The sequence below is a fragment of the Leptinotarsa decemlineata genome, unplaced genomic scaffold, assembly GCF_025532065.1.
Source record: "Leptinotarsa decemlineata unplaced genomic scaffold, Ldec_3_MD MMD2_tig00078422_RagTag_RagTag, whole genome shotgun sequence".
Lineage (NCBI taxonomy): Eukaryota > Metazoa > Arthropoda > Insecta > Coleoptera > Chrysomelidae > Leptinotarsa > Leptinotarsa decemlineata.
Genome location: NW_027412747.1, coordinates 10,742,185 through 10,766,295, shown reverse-complemented (window position 1 = coordinate 10,766,295; position 24,111 = coordinate 10,742,185). Strand labels below are relative to the sequence as shown.

Sequence of the window (24,111 nt, the reverse complement as noted above, 5' to 3'; positions counted from 1 at the left end):
TAATTCAAAATGTGAAATGTAATGGAAAAATCTTTCAAATTTTGAAATTTGATTCATTACAATTAGTTAGGAACCAGACTGATGAATGTGCTACCGTCCGCCCAAGATGTGTAGAAACCCTGGTGACATTACAGATTTGTTTGGCGTTAAATCAAACAATTGAGTAAAACCATTATAGAAATTTTCATCATATTTCACTGCCGAAATAATTCACAATTCATAACAAAAAGAGAGACCCACAAAATTTGCAGTTCGGCCAGTTCTCATCGAAATGAGGAAAATATTAGCATTTGAAGAAATTTTCTGACAACTGTCATATTTTAAAATAAGTTCGTCTACAAATAATCAGAGTGTACCAAATTGTCACGTAGTGTCCTCAAACTGTCAAGCAGCTCGCCAGCTAATCAGTGCGCACACTTTTGCATCTCAGAACATCGTGGCGGGAAATTTAAATTTTCTGTGGACATAAATAGTTCAGGCAGACAGACGACCAGACGTAACCTTCAACGAGACAGACCGCCCTGTCACGTGGCGCGCTTACGTTTGCCCATCTTTTTGCTCAACACATTTTTGTTTCACGACGTCTTAAAAAAAGTTTTCGTTGGAGAATTGAACGCAGGTCTTTGGTGCGATAGACTCGATCGTAAGCATCAACACCACCGTTATATATTGAAAGTAATTTCGAACTATTGGTAGTGATGGCCTCGGTTATTGCTTTTCGAATTGTTTTTACATTTGAATTATGATCACTGTTCAGTAAAACATATTTAGTTTCCTTGTGAGTATGAGTTAGTGGAGCGGAATGGTTCAGGTATTTTCAGTCGTAGAACCAGTACAGAAATATCAACCTGCCTAGGAACCTATGCAAACTGTGCTGAGCAAGATGAGCTGACGTAAGTGCGCCCCGTGACTGGGCGGTCTGTCTTGTTGAGGGATACGTCTGGTCGTCTGCCTGCCTGTCATGTCCACAGAAAATTTAAATCTTCCGCCACGATGTTCTGAGATGTAGAAGTGCGCGCTCTGATTAGCTGGCGAGCAACGTAACAGTTTGGTATTCTCTGATTGGTTCACGGATGGGTGACAGAACACCACGTGACAATTTGGTATACTCTAGTTAACTGGGTGGTCTGTCTGCCTTGACTGGCGAGCTGAAAGGCAACCTGGCTACTGTGATGACGTCACAGTGTGCCTGAAATGAGGTAACTCCTACTTGGTACACTCTGATTGGTTCACCGCTGGGTGACAGGACACCACGTAACAATTTGGTGTACTCTGGTTGACTGGGATGTCTGTCGCCTTAAATGGCGAGCTGAGAGGCAACCTGGCTGCTGTGATGACTTCACAGTCTGCCTGAAATGAGGTAACTTTTACTGTTAAGGTCCCAATAATCCCTTATTTTTCACTTTAGGAAAAACATTTTTCAATATTTCCAATTATTGAAATTTCATTTTCTACCAGAAAAAAATACATGCAGGGCCTTCCATTAGAACAAGAAATGTTACCTAAAAATTAAAAAGGCAAAGCTCAACTAGTTTTTGTTATTCCTTGCATGTTGATGGGTGTAAACAACACTCATTTGCTAATGTCATTTCTTCATTAACAAAGTCAATAATGGTGCTTACTCAATTTAATTCAACTTGTATATCCATTAATGTAACTAATAAACCACCTTGTAACAAAGTAAAGCGTAACTTTTGGCATAAATTTAAAAAAATTTAGAGTTCTCATAGTACCGTTTGAGAATTAGAAAGTACTTATAAGGCATTTTTATAATATTGTTTCCTGGCTCAAGGGCGTGCACAGATTTTTTTTTATTTTTTATTTTTTATTTTTTTTTCGAAAAGTGAGCACGACACGACAAAAATACATGAGAGCATGACATTGTATTTTCAATTCTTCATTTTGATATTGATAACCGAGTTGTATAAAACTGGTGATGAATATTGATTTTCACCACGTATATCAATCAGACAACTTTACCAAGTTTTATCACAATTGCCAAAACTCCTTTTGCAAGTAATACAAAACCTATTACAACTTCAGCATCCCTACTATTCGGGAAAAGTGATAAAGCACTATGTTTATTCAAAGTTTTTTATAAGATACAATGAAATGAGAAACTGACGAGTTTAAGGAGTCTTTTAGTCGCAAATTATTCAAACGCGGTTTTGTACAATCGATTCCTAATGATTCATATATTTTAAAAACCTTTATTGACAAAACTTCGTGAGATTTTCACAACCAGTTCAATAAACCCGTAATATTTGTTCTCTTACACAATAGCGTCAACAGGCTTCGTTATTGGTTTTTGGAGTAGTTCATTTTTGAAAGATATATAGTCAATATTGTGAAGATCACCAATTACCATATTACCAGTAATACTCTTCAACGATTGTCTTACGTGGAAAGGACAATCTTTTATTTTTATTCTGATTATGAAGATCTGTACATATTTCTGTACAGTTTTGCATTATCCTGGAATGATACAATTAGATATACTGCCTATGTTCTATCAATTGAATCATGTCTCAAAAGGCTAATGAATAATAATTTCTACGATCTGTATGATTTTTTGTTGAAAGCCATCCCAATATTTGGGATGTGGGTATACCTATTATGGACGGACGTTGGGATTTATTTAACCCCCAGCTTTTTAGCGGCAAGAATTGATTGTAGGTAGTTAGTCTTCTTTGGAGAATTTGTTTGACAAATTTTGAAAAAACTAGTTCAGTAGCTCACTAGTTGAAATTTGTAAATTGTGTCACATATCATATCATATTTGAATATCTTTTATTTGCATTAGGTGAACAAGAAAGTTTCATTCCTGAAGAAAAACCTCTTGGCCTTACTAAATAACGAACACCTGATTGTCCACACAAGGCACTTTTAAACACAAGTTGCGAGAATTCAATTTTGCTTCAGTCCGCTCGATAAATAAATCGAGAGTCCTTGAAAGTAGTTTCCAAGATGCATGTTATTGTAGAGGCAGCACTGGGCAGACGAAAGTGATGGCCACATGAGGTAGAGAAAATTCTGATGAGTTAACACAACTTTTGACACATCCCTGAACCATCACTCTGGGGTCAAACAGAGAAGTAGGTACCATTGTGATCAGCAGACCGCGTAGATTCGTTTAAAATAGGTCCGCATTTAGTGGCCTCAAAAAATGGCCGCTCAAAGTAGGTAGGCCACACCATGCGTGTTGCTAGACGGCATGTGGCCACACAACTATTGCGCGACAGGTACACAGGGTATATGAGAAGCTAATGAAACCATATCAGTTGTAGGTACTTGTAAAACAGCTTGACTAGGCAACTTGAAATAAAATAAGTACAAACGAAGTTGAATTCTATGTGGCTGAAAATATTACTGTAATTGATAAAGGTATAGCATTCCTTATCTACGTAATAATTCATACTTGGTATTTAACACATTACAATATTTGGCGGTCCGAGGTTCGACCTTTTGCGGTCCTCAAATGGACCGCGGTCCGCCTGTTGCGGACCGCGTGAAAAGCTCTTTATTAGCAATAATTGGATCGCTTAATTTTAATTCCAAAAGTCTCTGGTTCGATAAACCAAGCCTGCCAGAGCACTAGATCTAACATCGTCCAATTTCATCTCGCGAGGCTCTCTCAAAGGCAGAGGTTATAAAGTTCAATGGGACATACTCACGAAGTGTATGTACAGTTGATACTCAAATACCGATTGAAAAATAAATCGCAGAAGATGGCTCATTTTGAACACATACTTTATATTCTTAAAAATTTTCATTTCTCAAGACCCACTAGTGAAATTATTAACGAATCTATTTTTAAGCTTCCTTGATGGAACTGAAGGATCCCGAAAACGCGACTAGGGCTTTACGACAAGCTCTTCTTCTGATGCCAGAAGATCCCTACGTCATAATCAATACGGCTATGTGCTGCCTTCATGCTGGCTTGATAGAAGAGGCCTTTTATTTGGTTGGTCAGTTCCAAACGTTGGCAGAGGAAGGGATGACTTGCAGCGAAGAGGTATTTATTGATTTTGTTTTCACAGCTATTTCATGAAGAGGCTCAACTTGCGTTTCGTTGTTGATGTAACATTGACATCTTCAACACAGCAGAATATGACAAATGCCAAGTGAAAAATAAGTACTTTCTTGAATTCTACGACGGATATTGGGTTATATCGTGACATATATTTGTGAGATATCCTCAGAGGGGAAATTCTTGCAGATTCATCTCGTTCGTCTTGCAGCACGAAGGATAATCGGGTCAGGGTGATCCCTGATGATAGATCTAACAAAGAACGCAGTGTGGTCTGATCGATTTTATAGACGCCTTACCGCATTAAGAAAATCTTCGTTTGAAACATAATCTATCACCCCAGGATAGTATTGCAGGTAGTATTGCGGGTAGTATTTCAGAACCTATTTCAACACTCTGCAATCTATGTTTCATTAACGGAATTTTTCCTGACATCTTTAAAAAATCCAAAACTATCCCAATTCACAAGAACGGGAATGTAAACTCACCTGAAAACTATCGTCCTATATCAATTTTTCCTATAATTGGAAAAATTATAGAGATTATCGTCAAGAAGAGACTGGCGAAATATTTTGAGGAAAATGAATTTCTGAATGAAAATCGGTATGATTTTAGGCAGAACCGATCTACCACCCACGCCGTAACGAAACTGGTGAGCGAAGTGATCGATGCTTTTGAGAGAGGTGAACACACTATATGCACTCTATGTGACCTAAGTAAAGCTTTTGACTGCATCTCGCATCAGGTATTATTACAGAAATTGGAATATCATGGTGCCAGAGGAATTGCTTACAAATTTTTCGAATCATATTTAACTCAACGAGTTCACGCGGTTATTCATTGTTCAACATTATCCTCTAGCCAGGAAATTACTTGTGGTGTACCTCAAGGTTCAGTTCTGGGGCCACTTCTTTTCATTATTTACATTAATGATATATTTGAACATCTTCATTACATTAATGGTATTTTATTCGCAGACGATGCTACATTTATCATTCCGATTCAAATTCAATAAATTTGAAAGAAAAAAACTTGTCAATTTCGCCAAATATAAATAAGTGGCTGATACCAAATAAACTAACACAAAATGAGACAAAAACTCAGGAAATTACCTTCACTATGAGCAGTAAATTGAATCAGCATGACTCCGTAAAACTTTTAGGTATAACCTTAGACCAGTCCTTCAAGTGGACAGAACATATTGACTGCCTAGCAAAAAAACTATCTAGTCAACTATTTTTGTTAAGGAGTCTCAAAAAATCAGTTAGTCCGGATGTGCTTCTGATCTCATATTTCTCACTATTCCATTCTCATGTATCTTATGGAACTGTGTTATGGGGCAACTCTACACATGCTCATCGAATCATATCATTACAGAAACGTGCTGTAAGAATAGTCGCCGGTTTAGGTCTTCGAGATTCTTGCCGAAATCACTTTCAAAAACTCAACATATTAACAGTTCCTTCTATTTATATTTATTTGAGTTTACTGGAGATTCACAAAAATTGCCATACATATCCCAGAAGTGACACAAACCATATATATATATATATAATACTAGGCATGGTTCTTTTCTTCTAAATAAAAGATTTAGATTAGAGACTTCATCTTGAAACAGTTTAAATTTGAACCTTTATAATTTTTTGCCAGAGTACTATAAAAATTTGAGTTATACCGAATTCAAATTCAAGATAAAAAAAAACTTTTAATAGCTCACAGTCTCTACACAGTGAACGAATATTTTCAGATACCGACTATATGTTGACATAATAATTCTTCATTATACTTTTTTATTTTTATCTTATTTGTGTAATATCCGGTCTGTATATTTTTTTACATGTGTTTGTATATGTGCATGTATAAATGTATGTATGTATATATTCATCTCATATTTTTATTTATTTTGATGAGGTGCTTTGATTGTCACATATATCTTGTAATTGACCTGCTACAAATAATTTTTCTTATAACGTAGTCAATAAATGAATTATTATTATTATTATCATTATTATCTCAACCACGAAAGTTCCCACATGTTCATTTCATAACCTTTTCATTTTATAGAAATTTATATTTATTATAGGATAGAGAAAATAACTTTTTTCTAATTTTTACTGCGAATTTTATTTATTACGACCGGTTTCGGCTTATTTAACCATTTTCATGTAGACTGACCCAATCCTGACCCTGACCCAAACAAATCCTTGAATATTCAATGCCCTTTAGGTATATTTCATTAGTTTGCATTTCCATTGTCTGATATTATTAAAAATGATTTGAAATCCCTGAAAAAACTAAGAAAGAAGAATTAAAAATTGAAGAAGAAGAATAAAAATGAATGGCTGAAAAAACAATTATATTAAGCAAAAAACTTGAAATGAAATAATGGTGAAATGAAATACAAGTTAAGATGGAAAAAATTGGACAAAAAATAAAATAAAATTAAAAACTCAAGAAATTCCAAGTCAAGTTACTTTACAACGTTTCGATTGTTGGTATCTACAATCGTCTTCGGGTGAAGAAATTCATCATGAAACATTGTCAATCACCTTCAAACAAAAGTCCTTTAGGTACCTGTAATAAGTACCTGAAATAACAAAAATGTTGCCTGGATTATCAATACCCCTTCTGAGATACCAAAATAATAATTAAGGAAAGAAAATTGAAACTTTCTATGTTTTTTACCACTTATTTGTAACTAACGTTACTGCAGTTTCATCCTATAAGGACATTTTCAAACTTATAAATTAAACTGTTTCAAACTTATACATTATACCGTTTAATGTATAAGTTTGAAAATGTCTTTATAGGACGAAACTGTAGTAACTTTAGTTACAAATAAAAGTGGTGAAAATATAGAAAGTTTCAATTATCTTTTTTCATTATGATTTCCTACCACGTAGTAACGGCTACATCTATCAATTTATTGAAACAATGATTGTTTAACTTCCATAATTTATTAACATTACTGAATATTGATCCAAAAACACTACTTGCTACTTGTGAATTGCTCCAAATACCAATGGATCCTAAACTAGTTGTCAAAATTGATAAATTCAAAAGGAGGAACTACATAGTTCTAGTTGATCATTGAGTGCTTTGGAATTGGGGCGTTAATATACAATTTACACATTTCTAATGATTCCAATGAATGTATATTCTTTCCTTTACCGCACTTATAGAAACTTTTTATTTTTTCCTTATTGAACAACATAATATTATTTAATCACATAATAATTGGCGCAGTGTTAATGCGCCCGACTAACAACCGGAAGGTGGTGAGTTCGATCCCAACCTCGACCAAATATTTTTCTCAAGAGAATTTATCTAGTTGAGAATTTCATTAGTTCGAACTTCCATTGGCTGATATTATATAAAATGATTTTAAATCCCTTAAAAAACTAATAAAAAGTAAGAATTAAAAAAGGAATAGCTGAAAATTACAATTATATTAGGCAAAAAATCCCTGAAATGAAATTACAGTGAAATGAAATACAAGTAAAAATAGAACAATTGAAGAAATATGAAAAAAATTACAATAAAAAATTGAGAGATTCCAAGCCAAGTTACTTCAGGACGTTTCGATTGTTAGTATCCACAATCATCTTCGGGTGATGACTGGGACTAATTCCTCCGAGAGATGACTATTTATGGGTCATTCGAGTACTTCCACTTATCTCTGCTTTACTTTTTCCGCTTCACTGGTTTAGCGGGAGATGACCGTATGGCCATTTTTCGCTAGATTATGGGTTTCCATATGTTGCGAATCTCTACGCTAGCTTGGCTGAATATATTGTTGGACAATATGTATGCGGTTTCTTTGAATTTTCTCCTATACCAATGTTCTTCCCTGTGTATGATCTCAGCTTGGGACCACTCGATGTTATGTTGATGGGTCCAAACATGATCCGCTATTCTTGATTTGCTGGGTTCCCCTCGCTGTATGTGTTTCTTGTGCTCGGCAATGCGAACATTCAATGGCCTCTTAGTTTCACCGATGTAGGATTTTCCGTACTCGCAGGGTATCCGGTAAATGCAATTCTTGGAATCGCAGTCCGCGTTTGGTGGCCTGGTTTTTGTGAGGCTACTGCGGATAGTGTTTCCGGATCTGAAGCAGGTTCTGATGTTGTACTTGGGCCCAATTCTTCTTATCCTTTCGATCCAATGATGTGGGGAATTTTTTATTTTCGTTTTTTTAAATTTTTGTTAAAAAAAGCAATGAGCGCTCGATATACAAAAAATATGGCAAAAAAAAGAGTGTTTTTTAGTCTTTTGAAACTATATTTATTTTATCTTAACTTTGAGATCAATCAGCCGTATATTGTTTAGAAAAATGACCATTGATATTTTTCGACTCCGGAGAGGGAACCTGAAAATCAGCTACCAAGCTCAAGGCAGCAGGCGCGCAAAAGACGGTCACAAATAAGGCAGCAGGCGCGCGTGTTAATAAAAAAAATGCTTTGTTCAAATGAAGGAATACATCTAAAGTGAGTTTGAATTATATCAAGGATGTTACGTACAGCGCCATCTACCCGCGAATAGACCAAGCAATAATGTCGATATATCAAGGAGGTTACGTACAGCGCCATCTACCCGCGAATAGATCAAGCAATAATGTCGATATATCATGGAGGTTACGTAGGTACATCGCCATCTGCCCGCGAATAGATCAAGCAATAATGTCGATAATTATGTCAATACAGAACCCGAGCTTGATAATTGGAAGCAAACAAACAAACATATAAAAAATGAATAGCTGAAAAAACAATTATATTAAGCAAAAAATTTGAAATGAAATAATGGTGAAATGAAATACAAGTTGAGATGGAAAAAATTGAACAAAAAATAAAATAAAATTAAAAAGTTAAGAAATTCCAAGTCAAGTTACTTCACAACGTTTCGATAAAATGAAAATGGAATTGAATACTCAAAAAAACTTCAAATGTTGACAGTGGCATACGGTGTATGTATTTAGAGTCATTAAAATGTTTACGAGTGGTACAAGCTTTTTTCAGAACGTCGAGAAGATGTGAATGAGGAAGCGTGCCGTTGACAAATTGAGAGATAAATTCACATATATGATCAAATTAAGAAAAAAAGATGACATATTAATTAAGACAGTAAGCTAGATAATGGTTAGTTCAATTTTGGATAATAAGGTCTTCAGTGGATCGAAATTAATATCGCATTGACTGCAGTGGGTATTAAAATTTCTCACATCTAAATTATAGGAGATACTTTTCCAAGGTTGGATCTAGTAAAAGGGGGATAGAAAGTGATCTGTCTACGTGTAGTAGTAGCTTGAGGTACGTTGAAGTTAATTTTTTCCAGTGACGAGGGTGTATCAATAGAACAATCCAAAATTTTGTACAGCATAATAATACTTGATGAAATTCCACGTTGCTCCAAGGAAGGCATATCGAGTCTTTGAAGTAGTGTTAAGTATACGCCATCAGTTCTTCAGAAAACACCTTTGCACATTTTCCAAGGTTTCCCAATGTACGTTATAGAGAGGATACCAAATCAAAGTAGCATACTCTAACTTGGAGCGAAAAAGAGATGTATAAAGTATGGTTACGGTGGTAATATTGGTGAGTGATTTAGAGTTGCGCAGAACAGAGCCAAGCATTTTTTTAGCCGATGCCCCGACAGGATTGGTGTGGCCAACAAATGTCTACCTGCTGTCGATCGTCACCCCAAGATCTTTGACAGCTAGCTTCTTTACGAAGGAGTATCTCATCCTCGAAAGTATAAAAATACTCAATAATATTGATCAAAATAGGAGCCTAGAATTTGAGTTAGTGGAAGATTTGAACCCATTTGAGCTATTTTCTGTAGTAGGTAAGGTGCAGTGAATAATTCTGTCGAAGGCCTTTGCGAAATCTGTGTATACACTGTGTCCGTAAAGTATGGAACAAATTCATTTTTAGCTAAACAGGTCATTTCAAGAAATAATCCTGATGTTAATTTACAGTATTTTAAAATAATAATCTGATATACAGGGTGAATTACGTTCGAGTAATGACGTCACCGTCATTTTTTTTTAAATGGAACACCCCCATTTTGTCTCAATTTTCGGATTACTCTAGCTCAGCTGATTCCAAAAATGTATCACGTGTTGATTCCAATTGGTACAGGGTGGACAAAAATACATTAGTTGTGTGTGTGCTAATAAAGTAACGCGTAACATTCTTTATCAGGTAAATTAATAATATTATCAATAATACTTATTGTCTAGCGGCAATTGGTTTAAATGTAACACCCCGCAGTTTGCTACATGTTTAGAGTAATAAAAATGAGCTGTTTCCAAACATGTTTGGTACTTGTGGTCTAACAGACAGAATATGAAAGAAATTCTCTAAAACTTGATAAGAAGGTAATAGAGCCAATTAGATTGAAATGAAGTATCTAATATTACCGAAGAAGACTGGCAGATTGGACACTTTTATATTAATGGTGGAAATAAATTCATTATTGATTTAAATGACGACAGTGATAGTGAAACAGGGAATATGAATGAGAAATTATATCAGAAGCTTTCCAAGAAAGTTAGTGAAATGTTTTAGAAGTGATATATATATATATATATATATATATATATATATATATATATATATATATATATATATATACAATAACTATATTATATACATATATATATATATATATATATATATATATATATATATAATATAGTTATTGTGATTCTCATATAATTAGAAATGATTACTGAATAACGAAATTAGTTAGCTCCCTAACTATATCAATGAAGGGGAGCCGTTGGAAGGTAGGTTGCACTATATCGTTTACTTGAAGTATAACTGATGAAAATTTAAGCATTGCATTCCAACAGTGAAATTGGAATTTATTTTGCCGTATTCTGGCGAATGCATCCATAATTTCTCAATCCTCTCCCATTCTTCTCCAATGGCAATGAACTTCGCAGGAGAGTTTAATTATTGATTGGGTGAACAAGAGTAATTCACCTTTTGAATTGAATGAGACGCGACTGAAAACAAATATTGACGGATGTTGTTCGAAATCTGTTAGATTGATATATATATATATATATATATATATATATATATATATATATATATATATATATATATATATATATATATATATATATAAAATCTAGAAAGGTTAATGCAGTCAAGCTGCTGGAAAATAATTCCATGAAAATCAAAAAAATAAATAGATAAGTACTCCTTGATCATTCCCATATTGATTTCAATTTAAGAGGCCACCGGTATACAGCTGTTTCAGCCTATTGGGCATCGTCAGTACCGGGCAGGCGGTCCTCGATTGAAGACAAAATGAGAAAAAACCAAGAAAGTACTTGATAAAAATAGCTGCGTAAACGCAAGCGAAACATAAGTGGAACCACCTATTGGTGTGACACCCAAGTCAACTTGCCAAGTGACTTGGGTGTCACACCAATAGGTGGTTCCACTTATGTTTCGCTTGCGTTTACGCAGCTATTTTTATCAAGTACTTTCTTGGTTTTTTCTCATTTTGTCGTCAATCGAGGACCGCCTGCCCGGTACTGACGATGCCCAATAGGCTGAAACAGCTGTATATCGGTGGCTCTTAAATTGAAATCAATATGGGAATGATCAAGGAGTACTTATCTATTTATTTATATATATATATATATATATATATATATATATATATATATATATATATATATATATATATATAATATATATATATATATATATATATATATATATATATATATATATATAAAATATATATGATGAGCTGTTTTCTCGGGTTTCGCTCCGTGTTCTGTGTATTTCATCCCCATAAGGATTCTTTTCACAACGTTTCGGCAAAATCTCATTTGCCATCTCCATGACATATTTTCTACTACCCTAAGCACTTAGTACAATGGAATTATTAATTATTAACGAAGACGGAAACGTTAAAGCTGGTATAAAAATCTACTGGATTGGGATTTGAAGGGGAAGGACTTTGAACACTTTGATTGACTTTGATTAAAATTTTTGTACAGTTGATATGAAGCAAAAATCAATACAAAAGAATTAATTTTGAAATTTATTATTATTTTCATTCAGTTTTGTAACAAACGAATATATTGAAAAGTTGTTAGTAAACTTATGAATGAGTTAGGTAGGGCAGATAGTCTTAAATCTTCAACAATAATATTTATTATTTCGAATTATAAATAAGCACTTTCAATTTCAATTTAATTTAGCGCTAATTGGTGGACAATATTTATGGTTAACTTGTCTTTAATTAACACAAATAGATTCGACGGTTTCCCTACACTTGAACATGCAACATATAGTTGCCCATGTGAAAAACACAGATTTTCCAAATCTGAACCACAATTGGACATTGTTTGGGCTTGAGACTTATTTATAGACATGGTAAAAGCTTAACGAATTGGAAAATATTGTCTTCTGAAGGGTATGATAGAATCTAACGGTATCATTGGAATACGTGGCAACATGACCACTTTTCCTTTAAAGTTCCCAGTTAAAATGGTTGCTTCAAGAATATTTTCGGTGATCTTTTTGATGACCAAACGCGTACCGTTGCATAATTGAGAAAAACATGTGCAAAATAATTTTCAATAGAGGTTAAATAAAAATAATGAAAAAAAAATTGTACAATTATTGAAAAAGTGTGGGGAGCTTTGTACCATTTTCTCATAGAAATATTAATTAACTTCTATAACTATGTGATAATACTTACATGTATATATTTTCATTGAAGAGTTTTGAACAATGAAGCACAAATAATTAAAAAGCAGGAATGATTTCACTGTATTATCTTTACTATAATATGAATTTAATTTACATTTCAGTCTAAGTAACACGTTGCTGGCTATGCTAATACCAAAAATTTGAAAAGTAAAAATAATTTAAGTTCACGGTGTTTCGTTTACTACAAAACAAATTTAACTTACACTTTAGCCTCAACAATACGTGGTGGTTATGCTATTGAATTGTAGCTTATATGACACGTTTGTCAGTTTAACATAGCAGCGACATCTATTGATTACTTACTCAATCCAGTAAACAGATATCGCCATCTGTTAAAATCGTTTGGAGTTAACAGAGTGAATGTCAAATGATAGACAAATAATTTGCAATAAAATAATATCGCGACTATAAATAGAAATGTAAGCTATCCTATCCTATTAACTATGTGTTACAATAATAGTTTGATATTTAATATCTCATTGAATAAAAAAAGTTAAATGATAGAATATTGATGATGTGGTTTCGGGAAGAAACGTCGAGAAATACATAAGTTGTTATATGTCAACGAATTTGTAACTATAATGACTACGAAAATGTCTAAAAAATATACAGGTCCGTATTTAAAAAACATATATTGATGATGGAATTCAATGAACGAAACGTTGCATTGAAAAATTAGTTCACCCAGATCATGAAGCACATGTATTTGTTCTGCATCAGGTACTCTTCTTTCTGTTAGATCTTCTCTAGAATGTGTATGGTTTTGTTTAATATATTGAATGTGAGGTCTTGTTGTCTTTTGATTTGTACTTGTTCCTTGATAAGTGATTTATGACTGTTGAATTTATGGATGTTCAAGTTTTCCCAAATGTCCATGCGGCTTCCCTTGTTGACTTGTTTTATGAGTTTTATGTTCTCTGGTGGGGGGAAATTATGTTTGTTTTTTATGGCGTGTGTTGCAAGGTTCGATTTATATACTGTTGGATTTATGTATGCCTTTTTGTGCTCATTGTACCTTTGGAACAGTTTTTTCTTGGTTTGCCGATATAGAATTTGTTGCAGTCCGAGCATTGTATACTGTTTATCCCGTTTTGGTCTTTGTCTTCTTCTTTTTCAAAGTTGTTTATTTTTTGTGTTATCTTCGGGTTCGGCTTGTATGTGATGTTGATGTTCAGTAGTTTGAAGATGTTTGTTAGTTTTTTGGTTTGAAATTAACGCAATAAATCAAAAACTATGTTTCAGCATTGAGGAAGAACACAACTCAAAACTTAACTACCTGGACATAACCATAGGATATAACCACAACAAAACACAATTTCAAATGGCATTATACAGGAAACCTACACAAACAAGCTCCACCATACCCGCAAGTTTAAACCATCTACCATCACACAAAATGGCTGCCTATAACGCATTCATATATAGAATGTTAAGGATACCACTCAGCAATGAACGGAAAATCATATACCAAATAGCGAACGAAAACGGATACACCCAAAAGACAATAGATAAACTAGAAAACAGAATGAAACAAAAAATACAGAACAAGGATCAAGCCACCCCAACAGACAAAACAACACAACGATGGACAGCATTTACGTACGTAGGACACCAAACCAAAAAACTAACAAACATCTTCAAACCACTGAACATCAACATCACATACAAGCCAAACCCGAAGATAACACAAAAAATAAACAACTATAAAAAAGAAGAAGACAAAGACCAAAACGGGATATACAGTATACAATGCTCGGACTGCAACAAATTCTATATCGGCCAAACCAAGAAAAAACTGATCCAAAGGTAAAATGAGCACAAAAAGGCATATATAAATTCAACAGTATATAAATCAAACCTTGCAACACACGTCATACAGAACAAAGATAATTTCCCCTCACCAGAGAACATAAAACTCATAAAACATGTCAACAAGGGAAACCGCATGGACATTTGGGAAAACTTGAACATCCATAAATTCAACAGTCATAAATCACTTATCGAGGAACAAGTACAAATCAAAACACATCAAGACCTCACATTCAATATATTAAACAACCATACACATTCCTAGAGAAGATCTAACACAAAGAAGAGTACCTGATGCAGAACAAATACAGGCAAATTTACCTAAAGTACCTGAAATACCTGAGTTGAAATGCTCTGACCGTATAAAGAGGCAGACAACAGGATGACCAGTTCAGTTTGAGGAGTGCCTAGAAGATGACAGTACTACCAACTGTCGAAAGCGCTCGCAGATAATTAATAGAAGATATAAAGCTTCAAATCCTTTTTGTAGAAATTAATATTGGAATACTCAAAATAAAGGAAAATTAGTTGCATCAATAAAAAAAACATATATATATATATATATATATATATATATATATATATATTATATTATATATATATATATATATATATTATATATATATATTATATATATATATATATATATATATATATATATATATATATATATATATAATATAGTTATTGTGATTCTTATATAATTGGAAATGATCATTGAATAACAAAATTAGTTAGCTCCCTAACTATATCAATAAAGGGGAGCCGTTGGAGTATAACTGATGAAAATTTAAGCATTGCATTCCAACAGTGAAATTGGAATTTATTTTCCCGTATTCTGGCGAATGCATCCATAATTCCTCAATCCTTTCCCATTTCTCCCCAATGGCAATGAACTTCGCAGGAGAGTTTAATTATTGATTGGGTGAACAAGAGTAATTCACCTTTTGAATTGAATGAGACGCGACTGAAAACAAATATTGACGGATGTTGTTCGAAATCTGTTAGATTGAAATTCGCACAAATGGTAATTGAAATGAGATACCAAAAGTTTTTGTCTATAGGGTTAGTCTACTGGATAAACAGTATAATGAAGGACTTTTAGAGGTCACTGATGTTGTGTCCAATGAATTTAATTGAATAGCATTGTGTGGTTGATTTCTGGGAAAATAAATTTCAGCAACAATTCTGTACGAGGACCGAACACGTTACCATGGCAATCCAGGTAGGTAGGGAATAATAATGGAATGTTTATTGAAAGCAGAGAATAATATTTCGATTTCAAACATCACATATAGTCTATCCATTCCCAATTGGAACGGCAATAAAAATAAGAGTACAGTCATAAACATTTCTTGCCTGTGCCCCCTAGTCGCCCAGATAGTTAGTAAACGTGCTATCAAATGTAGTTGAGGAATAAAGGCTCGGCTAGCTGGACTGGTTGAATACTAATTTTTTGTCCGTTTCACAATATTTCTTTATCAGTGCCGTGTGTTCGTGGGGTTAGGTTAGGTAGTGAGTGGTTTTGCAAACCGATTTTCGAAAACTTTTTCTAGAGATCAATAACCCTAACACCAAACTGATATTTTTGCACTTGACGCGCGTTTCGCTAACAAGGTTAGCATCTTCAGGAGAAGCAAATTGATACTGAATCTAAAGACAAGGGTTAGCTGTTTATATACCTGAAGTTTTTTGGTCCGATGTGGACTTTGTTTGTTAAATGATGATTATCCTAATTGATTTTTCGGTAATTAACTAGTGGAACCACTACCTGCAAATTAATTTGTCAACAATAGATTGAAAAGACATTTTGGTAAAGGTTTTGTCATTATATTGGCTACCTGAGCTGCGCTTGGGATATTTTCAATTTGAATTACGCCTTCGGCATACTTTTCTCTAACCAAATGATATCGCACGTCTGTGTCTTCAGTGCGCTTGTGGAATTCAGAGTTCTTTATCAATTCAACTGCACTTGCGTTGTCTATGTACAATGTAGGTGTAGACAACTTATCAGTTAATACTTCTTCAAAGAGCCTCATCAACCACACCAACTCTTTTGCTGCCTCACTGCTAGCTATAAACTCCGACTCAGTAGTTGACAGTGAAACGGATCGTTGCTTTTGACTTAACCATCATATTGATCCATTTCCAAATTTGCAAACGACACCAGATGTAGATTTACGGGCTTTTCCAAACCTGGCCTAGTCTGAATCACTATAAACTTCCAACTTAGCATTTGAAATTTGAAAGTGAAGTCCTTAATTTGAAGTGCCACGTAAATACCTGAATATTCTCTTTACATTTTGCCAGTAACATTTCTCAGGTTTTGAAAGAGCTTGTGAAACGGAGTTGATAGCAAATGTAATATCCGGCCTTGAATCTACAGACAGATACATTAAACGTCCAATAGCAGATCGAAAAGAAATATTTTCGTGCAGCTCCTCAGAATCTTCCCCTGAAAACTGATATCTGTCAGCTGTAGTGGCTACTTAATACGCTTCCATCATTTTGAATATTCGTAAAATTCTCTCAGTGTGAGGCTGCAGGTGAATGGGAATACCTTTCATTTGACGAATAATATGTCACATGGTTCAATCGTAATTTGAAATTCCATTTTTTAAAAATTAGGCAAGTCTTCAATTGAGTTTTCATATTTTCGTGCTATCAGTCCATCGTCAACGTATAGGACAATCAATAACTCATTTTCTCCTTCCCTTATGAATAAAGAAGGATCCGCAGTACTTTACTTTAGACCAAAACGAAGAAAAAAGTTACATATTCGCATATTCCAACATCGTGAGGCTTGTTTGAGTCCATACAAACTTTTTAGCAATTTACAAACTCGAGCAGTTCCATCATGTAGATTTCTTCGTTAAGCAAACCATTGAGAAATACCGTTTTAACATCAAACTGGGATAAATGCATATTTTCTCTAGCTGCCACTGCAAGAACTGATCTAATGGTGTCGAATCTGGCTACAGGAGCGAAAGTTTCATCATCATCTTGCCCAGCCTTTCGAGAATATCCCTTCGCAACTAATCTTGCTTTGAACTTAGTTGATGTAACTTGAGAAGATTATTCTATTCGGAAAATCCATCGGTTTGAGATTGCTTTCCTTGATGAAGGAAGATCAACTCTTTCCCAGGTTTGATTTTCTTCCAAAGATTTCATTTCTTCATCAATGGCAATTTTCTATAATGATGCAAAATCTGATTTCAATGCTTGATCATAGTTTTCTGGAACATCGTAAGCCTCTAAAATCATAGCGTAAGCATCAAAATAAATTGGTTTTGATAGTTTTGTTATGTCTCTCAATCCTTCTCGTTTCTGTTCGTCACCTACAGGAGATATATCACTTGACTCTCTTAGCTCTTCCGAACTACTGTGTGCTTCAGTATCAGTGATATCTTGAATTTATTGAATTTAAATTGAATTTATGTTTGCTGATCGACAACTTCATAATCTGATTGATTTTTTAGATGACAGATTTCAATTTTCTCATTTTTGAAAATGACATCTCTACTCAAGATAACGTCATTCTTTTCTGGGGCCCAGATTCGATAACCATCCTTATTACCGATATATCCCACTGAAGATCCCTTCATGCTTTTCTTAGCAAATTGTCTTCTCTTTTCCTTGAGTATGTGGAGAAAACAATCAGTCCCAAAGACCTTGAGATGTTCTACATAACTGTCTTTTCCTGTCCACAACTCAATCAGGAATTTTCCATCAATGGAGGTAGGTTCACTTCTGTTCAATATATACACAGCCCTATTGACTAATTCTGCCCACAGCTCCTCTGGAAGATACCCAGCATGTAGCATGGTTCTGGCAGATACCACTATTGTGCGCATCCATTCTGCTCTGGTGTATATGGCATAGCAATCCTATGATAAATACCAGCTTTGCTCAACAATTTTTTCACGTCATGGTTATTAATTCCTAGTCCACCATCAGTTCTTGTACAGTGTGACCCATAGTTTTGGCTTCTGCTAGAAAAATTTCTATCTTGAACTTCACTTCGAATTTTTCCTTAAAAAAATAGACTGCTCTGTATTTGGAGAAATCATCCTTGAATAACACATAATAACGGGCACCTCCAATAGACGTTACGGGCATTGGACCACATACATCAGCATGTATCACTTGATCTATTTTCTGGGATCTTTCATTGAGTTTTTCGAAGCTCAGTCTATGTTGTTTACCAAACATACAAGCTTCCCAGAATTCACTGTCGACTTCTACATGAATTTCACGTTTTTTCAAAAACTTCTCAGACCCAGACGTTCATGCCACAATTGGAGTTGATCATTCACAGATATGTTAGCTTGTTCCTCAACTTCAGGTAAAACAACACGCATATTCATATAGTAAAGACCATTTTGTCTTTCGGCAAATGCCACTTTGGTATTATTTTTAAATATGCTACAACCATATTTGTTGAAAGATGAAGCCATCCACTTATCGAACGCAGAAGAAAAAGAAAACAAATTTCTTCCCACCTCTGGTGAAAAACCAGAAGTCTTTTAAGTAATTTTGAGACAACTCTCCATTAACACACATTTCAACATCGATATCCCCTTTCCTATAGCCTTCATGTGGTTACCGTTACCAACTAACACAGATTGAGGGACTGAAAAGTTTTCAAACGAAGAAAACCATTCCTTATGCATTCCTTGAGCTGAGTTGCTCCCGAATCGGCAACCCATACTTCACGCTGGTCAATTTTGTCATACTGTTTGTTATATTGATCCTATGAAAGCGCTGCCTTTCTTAATATTTGTTTTTCCTAAATCCACAACCAAAACAAATCCATGATTTCCTATTTTTTGAGGTGTAGGATTTCTGAGCATTTGTGTTGACCTTTGTTTGCTGACTGGTCTTTGAGACGAGAAAAGCTGATTTTTCAGAAGTATTGTCACTACTTGTGTCCTGCAAGCGGAGTTCAACAGTACAAAGTCCTTCTCGGAGAAGAGTGGTGTTTCTTTGGGATTTAGGAACAGATTCCCAGGCATTCATGAATTCGAAGTAAGCAGGAGGCATGGTATTTAAAACTCTATTTATGGAAAGTGATTCAGTTAATTTTACTGTCTTCCTTCCAAGTTTCATCTTGTAATTCTGCCCATAGGGTTTCTAATTTTGCCATATGCTTTGCTACACTATCTGAAAGATCCCTCACTTCCACGCCAAAAAATTCATTAAACAGTCGATCCTGTCTCTGCTCTGTTCGTTGTTCGGAAAAAACTATGTAACTTATTCCACATATCTTGAGCGGAATTACACATATTAACCAACTGTCTTGTTTGAGAGCTCAAACTAGAGACTATTATATTTTGGGCAGTATACTCTAGCTTATTATAAATTGCTAACTGTTTACTATAAGCAGCTTCCTGGTCCTCCAATGCCCCTGGAGCCAATTCTTCAGGTTTCAGAAGCGTACCTTCCACAGCTTGTATTGCTTCACACGCATGTAGTTGAATCTTCAACTGGAACTTCCAGTCGACCCAATTTTATTGACCTTCTAACTTATCAATCACAACTTTTGAGATTTCCATTTTCATTAAAAACTTTCAAGTTTACTTTTCCAACTCAATCCTTTACTAATGCGCACCTGGGCCCATAACCTGTTGAATTTTAGGTCGAACACAGGATTATTCAACCGTAAACAATTTTAATAAAAATAAATATACAAATCTCAGAAAAAATTAATTCAAGCAACTTGACAGTGACAACTCTATCAACAACTTTTTTTATCAATAACACAAAACCTAATTCATGGTGATGTAGATTAAATTCTTGTTCAATTCTCAACAATAACAATGTTCTGCTACTTTATTTCTTCTTACTACCGAATAGGTTAGAAGACTATGATATATTGAATTTTTCATTGAATATATTATGTGTCTAATAAAATTAATAGGCTTATCAGTTCAGTATAGAGGTCGTTTAGTTGAAGTTGTTTTGACGTGGGCGACTAGGTCTAGTAATACGAACGTCACGCATAAAAACATTGATTATTTCCATAAGCAACCGTAATCACAAACATTCAAATATTCGTTTCAGAATCTACCTATTGTTGGAAGATCTAACGCCACTTTCCCTCAATGGTGAGGTCATTCCATTTGGAACGGAGGTGAAATATCTTGGCATTGTCCTTGATAACAGACTTACCTGGAACGCTCACTTGGAAAAAGTTTTACACAAAGCCAGACTGTCTCTATGGACATGTCGAAGAATTTGCGGTAAAACTTGAGGTTTAGGTCCTAAACAAATCCATTGGATTTATGTGATGATTGTCAGACCAATGATCACTTATGGTGCAATTGCTTGGTGGTCGAAGGCTCTACAGAAAACGGCCCAAGCGAAGCTCTCTGGCTTACAGAAAAGCTCAGGCTTTTCTGGCTACGAGTGGTGCCATCAGTACCACACTGTCAGCGGCCATGGATATTCTTCTAGATCTACCTCCTCTCCACATTTTTATGAAGGGAGAGGCTAGATGGACTGCATACAGACTTGTGCACATTGATTGCCAATTGTACAAATCAATTCAATGCAGAGTGCAACAGACTGTTGGTTGACATTGGAAGTTACAGCATTCTGGTTCTTACCTCTGACTTGATGCATTCAACTGTCAACTACGAACTGCCTAATAAAGTACTTTTCCCGAATAGATATGACTGGATCCTCCGGGAGAAGGAAATATTAAGAGCAGATAGCTGTTGGTTCACAGATGGATCAAAAACACCTTCCGGTTATGGTGCAGGTATTTTCAGTCGCAGACCCAGGACAGAGATATCTACCTGACTAGGAACTTATGCGACTATATTTCAAGAGGAAATTTACGCTATTGAATTGTGGGCGGAGAGATTGGATAAATCCAACCTCACTCACAAGTCAATAAAACTATTCTCGAACAGTCAAGCGGCGTTGGAAGCACTTGGCTCCTATCAAGCAATGTCTAAATTGGTAGTAAACTGCTAAAAACGAAAACTTTTCTCGATAGGAAGACTTAACAGATTGTCTCTGGCCTGGATTCCTGGCCATACTGGCCTGGAAAGCAATGCAGCTGCTGACTCTCTTGCAAAGGAGGTTGCTTCAAGCGGCTTCATCGGACCAGAACCTGTCATTGGCATCGCTTTGGACTTTGCCAAACAAACACTGAACACCGGGATGGCAAAAAGAGTTATGGTCTTCTAGCAGAATCTTCCACGATTGGCTCACTCCAAGGCGTTTATTCACCCTTCGAAGCATGATACCGAACAGTTGTTGGATGAACTACGATGTCTAACAGGCCTTATTACAGGTCACTGTCATTTGAATCATCATATGCAGAGACGTGGACTGTCGGAAGACGGTGTGTGTCGCCTCTGTCTGGAAAATGATGGAACAGCAGAGCATATACTTTGTGCCTGTCCCGCTGGCGACCGAATTAGGTTCTTAGAGTTTGCCAGATCCTTACTCTCACCATCTGACTTGAAAGACCACTCACCATACAAACTAATCGGCTTCGTTAAGGAGCTGGGTTTATTTGGCCGAGTGTGAATCTGTGTGAGCCACAATAAACCCTTGTGGGTTGCGGTGGAAGGTCGAATAGACCCACTGAGTTTCGACCTGAGTGGGTGAAAGATAGGAGAAAGATAATTCAAAAGTATATAATATTTTGTGTATTCTACAGTCTATTTCAGATTGTTCCCTACTGATTTCTCAGCAAATTCCACACCTTATGAAAAGTCTTGGTTCGAGAGTGAAATTCCCTAATTTTTTGAGAAATACAAAAATGTTATTTCCATAAGGATTGGAAAACCTTATCTCTATAGTGAAATCATGACCTTCCAGCTTCTGAATTACTTTCATTGACTTCAGTTATTTAACTTCAGATTGATCAATAATTCTGGATTTCTATCCGTTATGTAAATAGTTTAGTATATAGCTTGTGGAAAAAATATTTTCACTCATGTTTTACCTGACTAGTAGATAAGGCACCATCCTGAAATTAGTTTTAAGACAATTAAGACGCAGTTATCTGTGGTATAGATAAAAACAACATTGTATGTAGATTTTGTTCAATCTTCCTCTTGAAGATGACCACTTAGTGATCGAAACACGTGTCGAGGTGTTGAAATAACGGTTTGCTCTTGGGATAAAACTCCAGTAATATTCATTACTACACCAAAGGTTCCAAACAGTGCATCACAAGTTCATTTAGATTGATCGAAAGCACCATCTGAATTGAATTTTTCGAGTCGATCCAGAGAGAAGCAAGCTTTCTATGTATTGAAAATAATTTTCGATATTGTGATAATTCAAAGTATAGAAAGTATGCGTTTTGTGAAAACCCATCAACAAAGTACCGAAAATTCATTATTATTTGCATATTGTGAAATTGGCCGCGGTGGTAGTGCGTCCGACTCACGATCGGAAGGTCGTGTGTTCGATTCCCGCTTCGACCAGATATTTTTCTCGAGAGAATTTATCTGGTTGAAGCTGGAATGATTCTGCAACCGTGTTAGGAATCACACGTTAAAAGGTAAGACCTTGTTAGTCCTTAGCTCGCACAAGTTTCTCAACTTCTGAGAGTTGTCGTTCGTATGGGGGCGGCAGCTGATTAACGGAAAAACAGATTTTAAACAGACAGATATGCCTTCGTTAAAAAGGATTCTGATATTTATAAGTTCACTTTGATTCTTTCTACTAGAAATTTTTGTGGCAGAATCGAATATCGATGAGGATGAAGTCGTTCATTTTTTTTTCAAATACAACACTCACTAAGTCGATTAAAACAAAACTGAATAGATATCACTGTTAGTATGCCTCAACATAAGTATCCTCCTTTTTCAAACAGGTAGTCGTTCTCTTAGCGAATTTTTTTACTACGTCCTGTATTACCTTGCGGCTTATATCACGACCGTTTCCCTGAGTACTCTGCCTGAATGACCAACGTTCTGAAAAGTTACTGATTGTATACTCTTTCTTTCGAGTGTTTCCATAAAAATAATTCATTGAAGTGAGATCAGGATACCTAGCAGGTCACGGGAATTCCGAATATCAATCCATAAGTCTTCTACTCAAAAGTCTAACATATGTGTTACTGTGGCTTGTTTTTCCATCTCGTCCACATCTGTAGTCTATCACATATTGGTAGATTGTCAAGAAAATCAAAAGAATGATTATTTAAAAATTATATATCGTTGGGTATTCATAGTTTTCTGATTGACTCGGCCGTTACTACACCTAACGATTTGTTGATCTTCACCAACTTCATTTTCAAAAATATCCCATGTTTCGCTAACATACCTTTGGACAAGTTCCACGATTTGATTTATATACTCCTGATTTTTCGAATTTGGATGTTTTGTCTTTATTATTTTCAATTAGCTTTCCCAACCTATCACCTGTTCTTTATGCAATTTTATTATCTTGTTCATTCAAGAATAGAGCCACTTTTTCTGTCGTTTGTCCAAAACATATTGAAGCTTAATAATTTTGGTTTTGATTATCTAACGTCTCGAATTGCTTTTGCGTAGCCAATGG

At 35.1% G+C, this 24,111-nt stretch overlaps 1 protein-coding gene across 1 annotated transcript in view; it reads left to right on the top strand.

The window, feature by feature from the left end:
* BBS4 (Bardet-Biedl syndrome 4) overlaps positions 1–24,111 on the top strand; it is a 150,681-nt gene that overhangs the window by 88,126 nt on the left and 38,444 nt on the right. Inside the window, exon 9 of the mRNA XM_074186423.1 lies at positions 3,819–4,015. Within this exon, the coding sequence (XP_074042524.1) occupies positions 3,819–4,015 (197 nt within the window). The remainder of the gene's footprint in view (positions 1–3,818; positions 4,016–24,111) is intronic.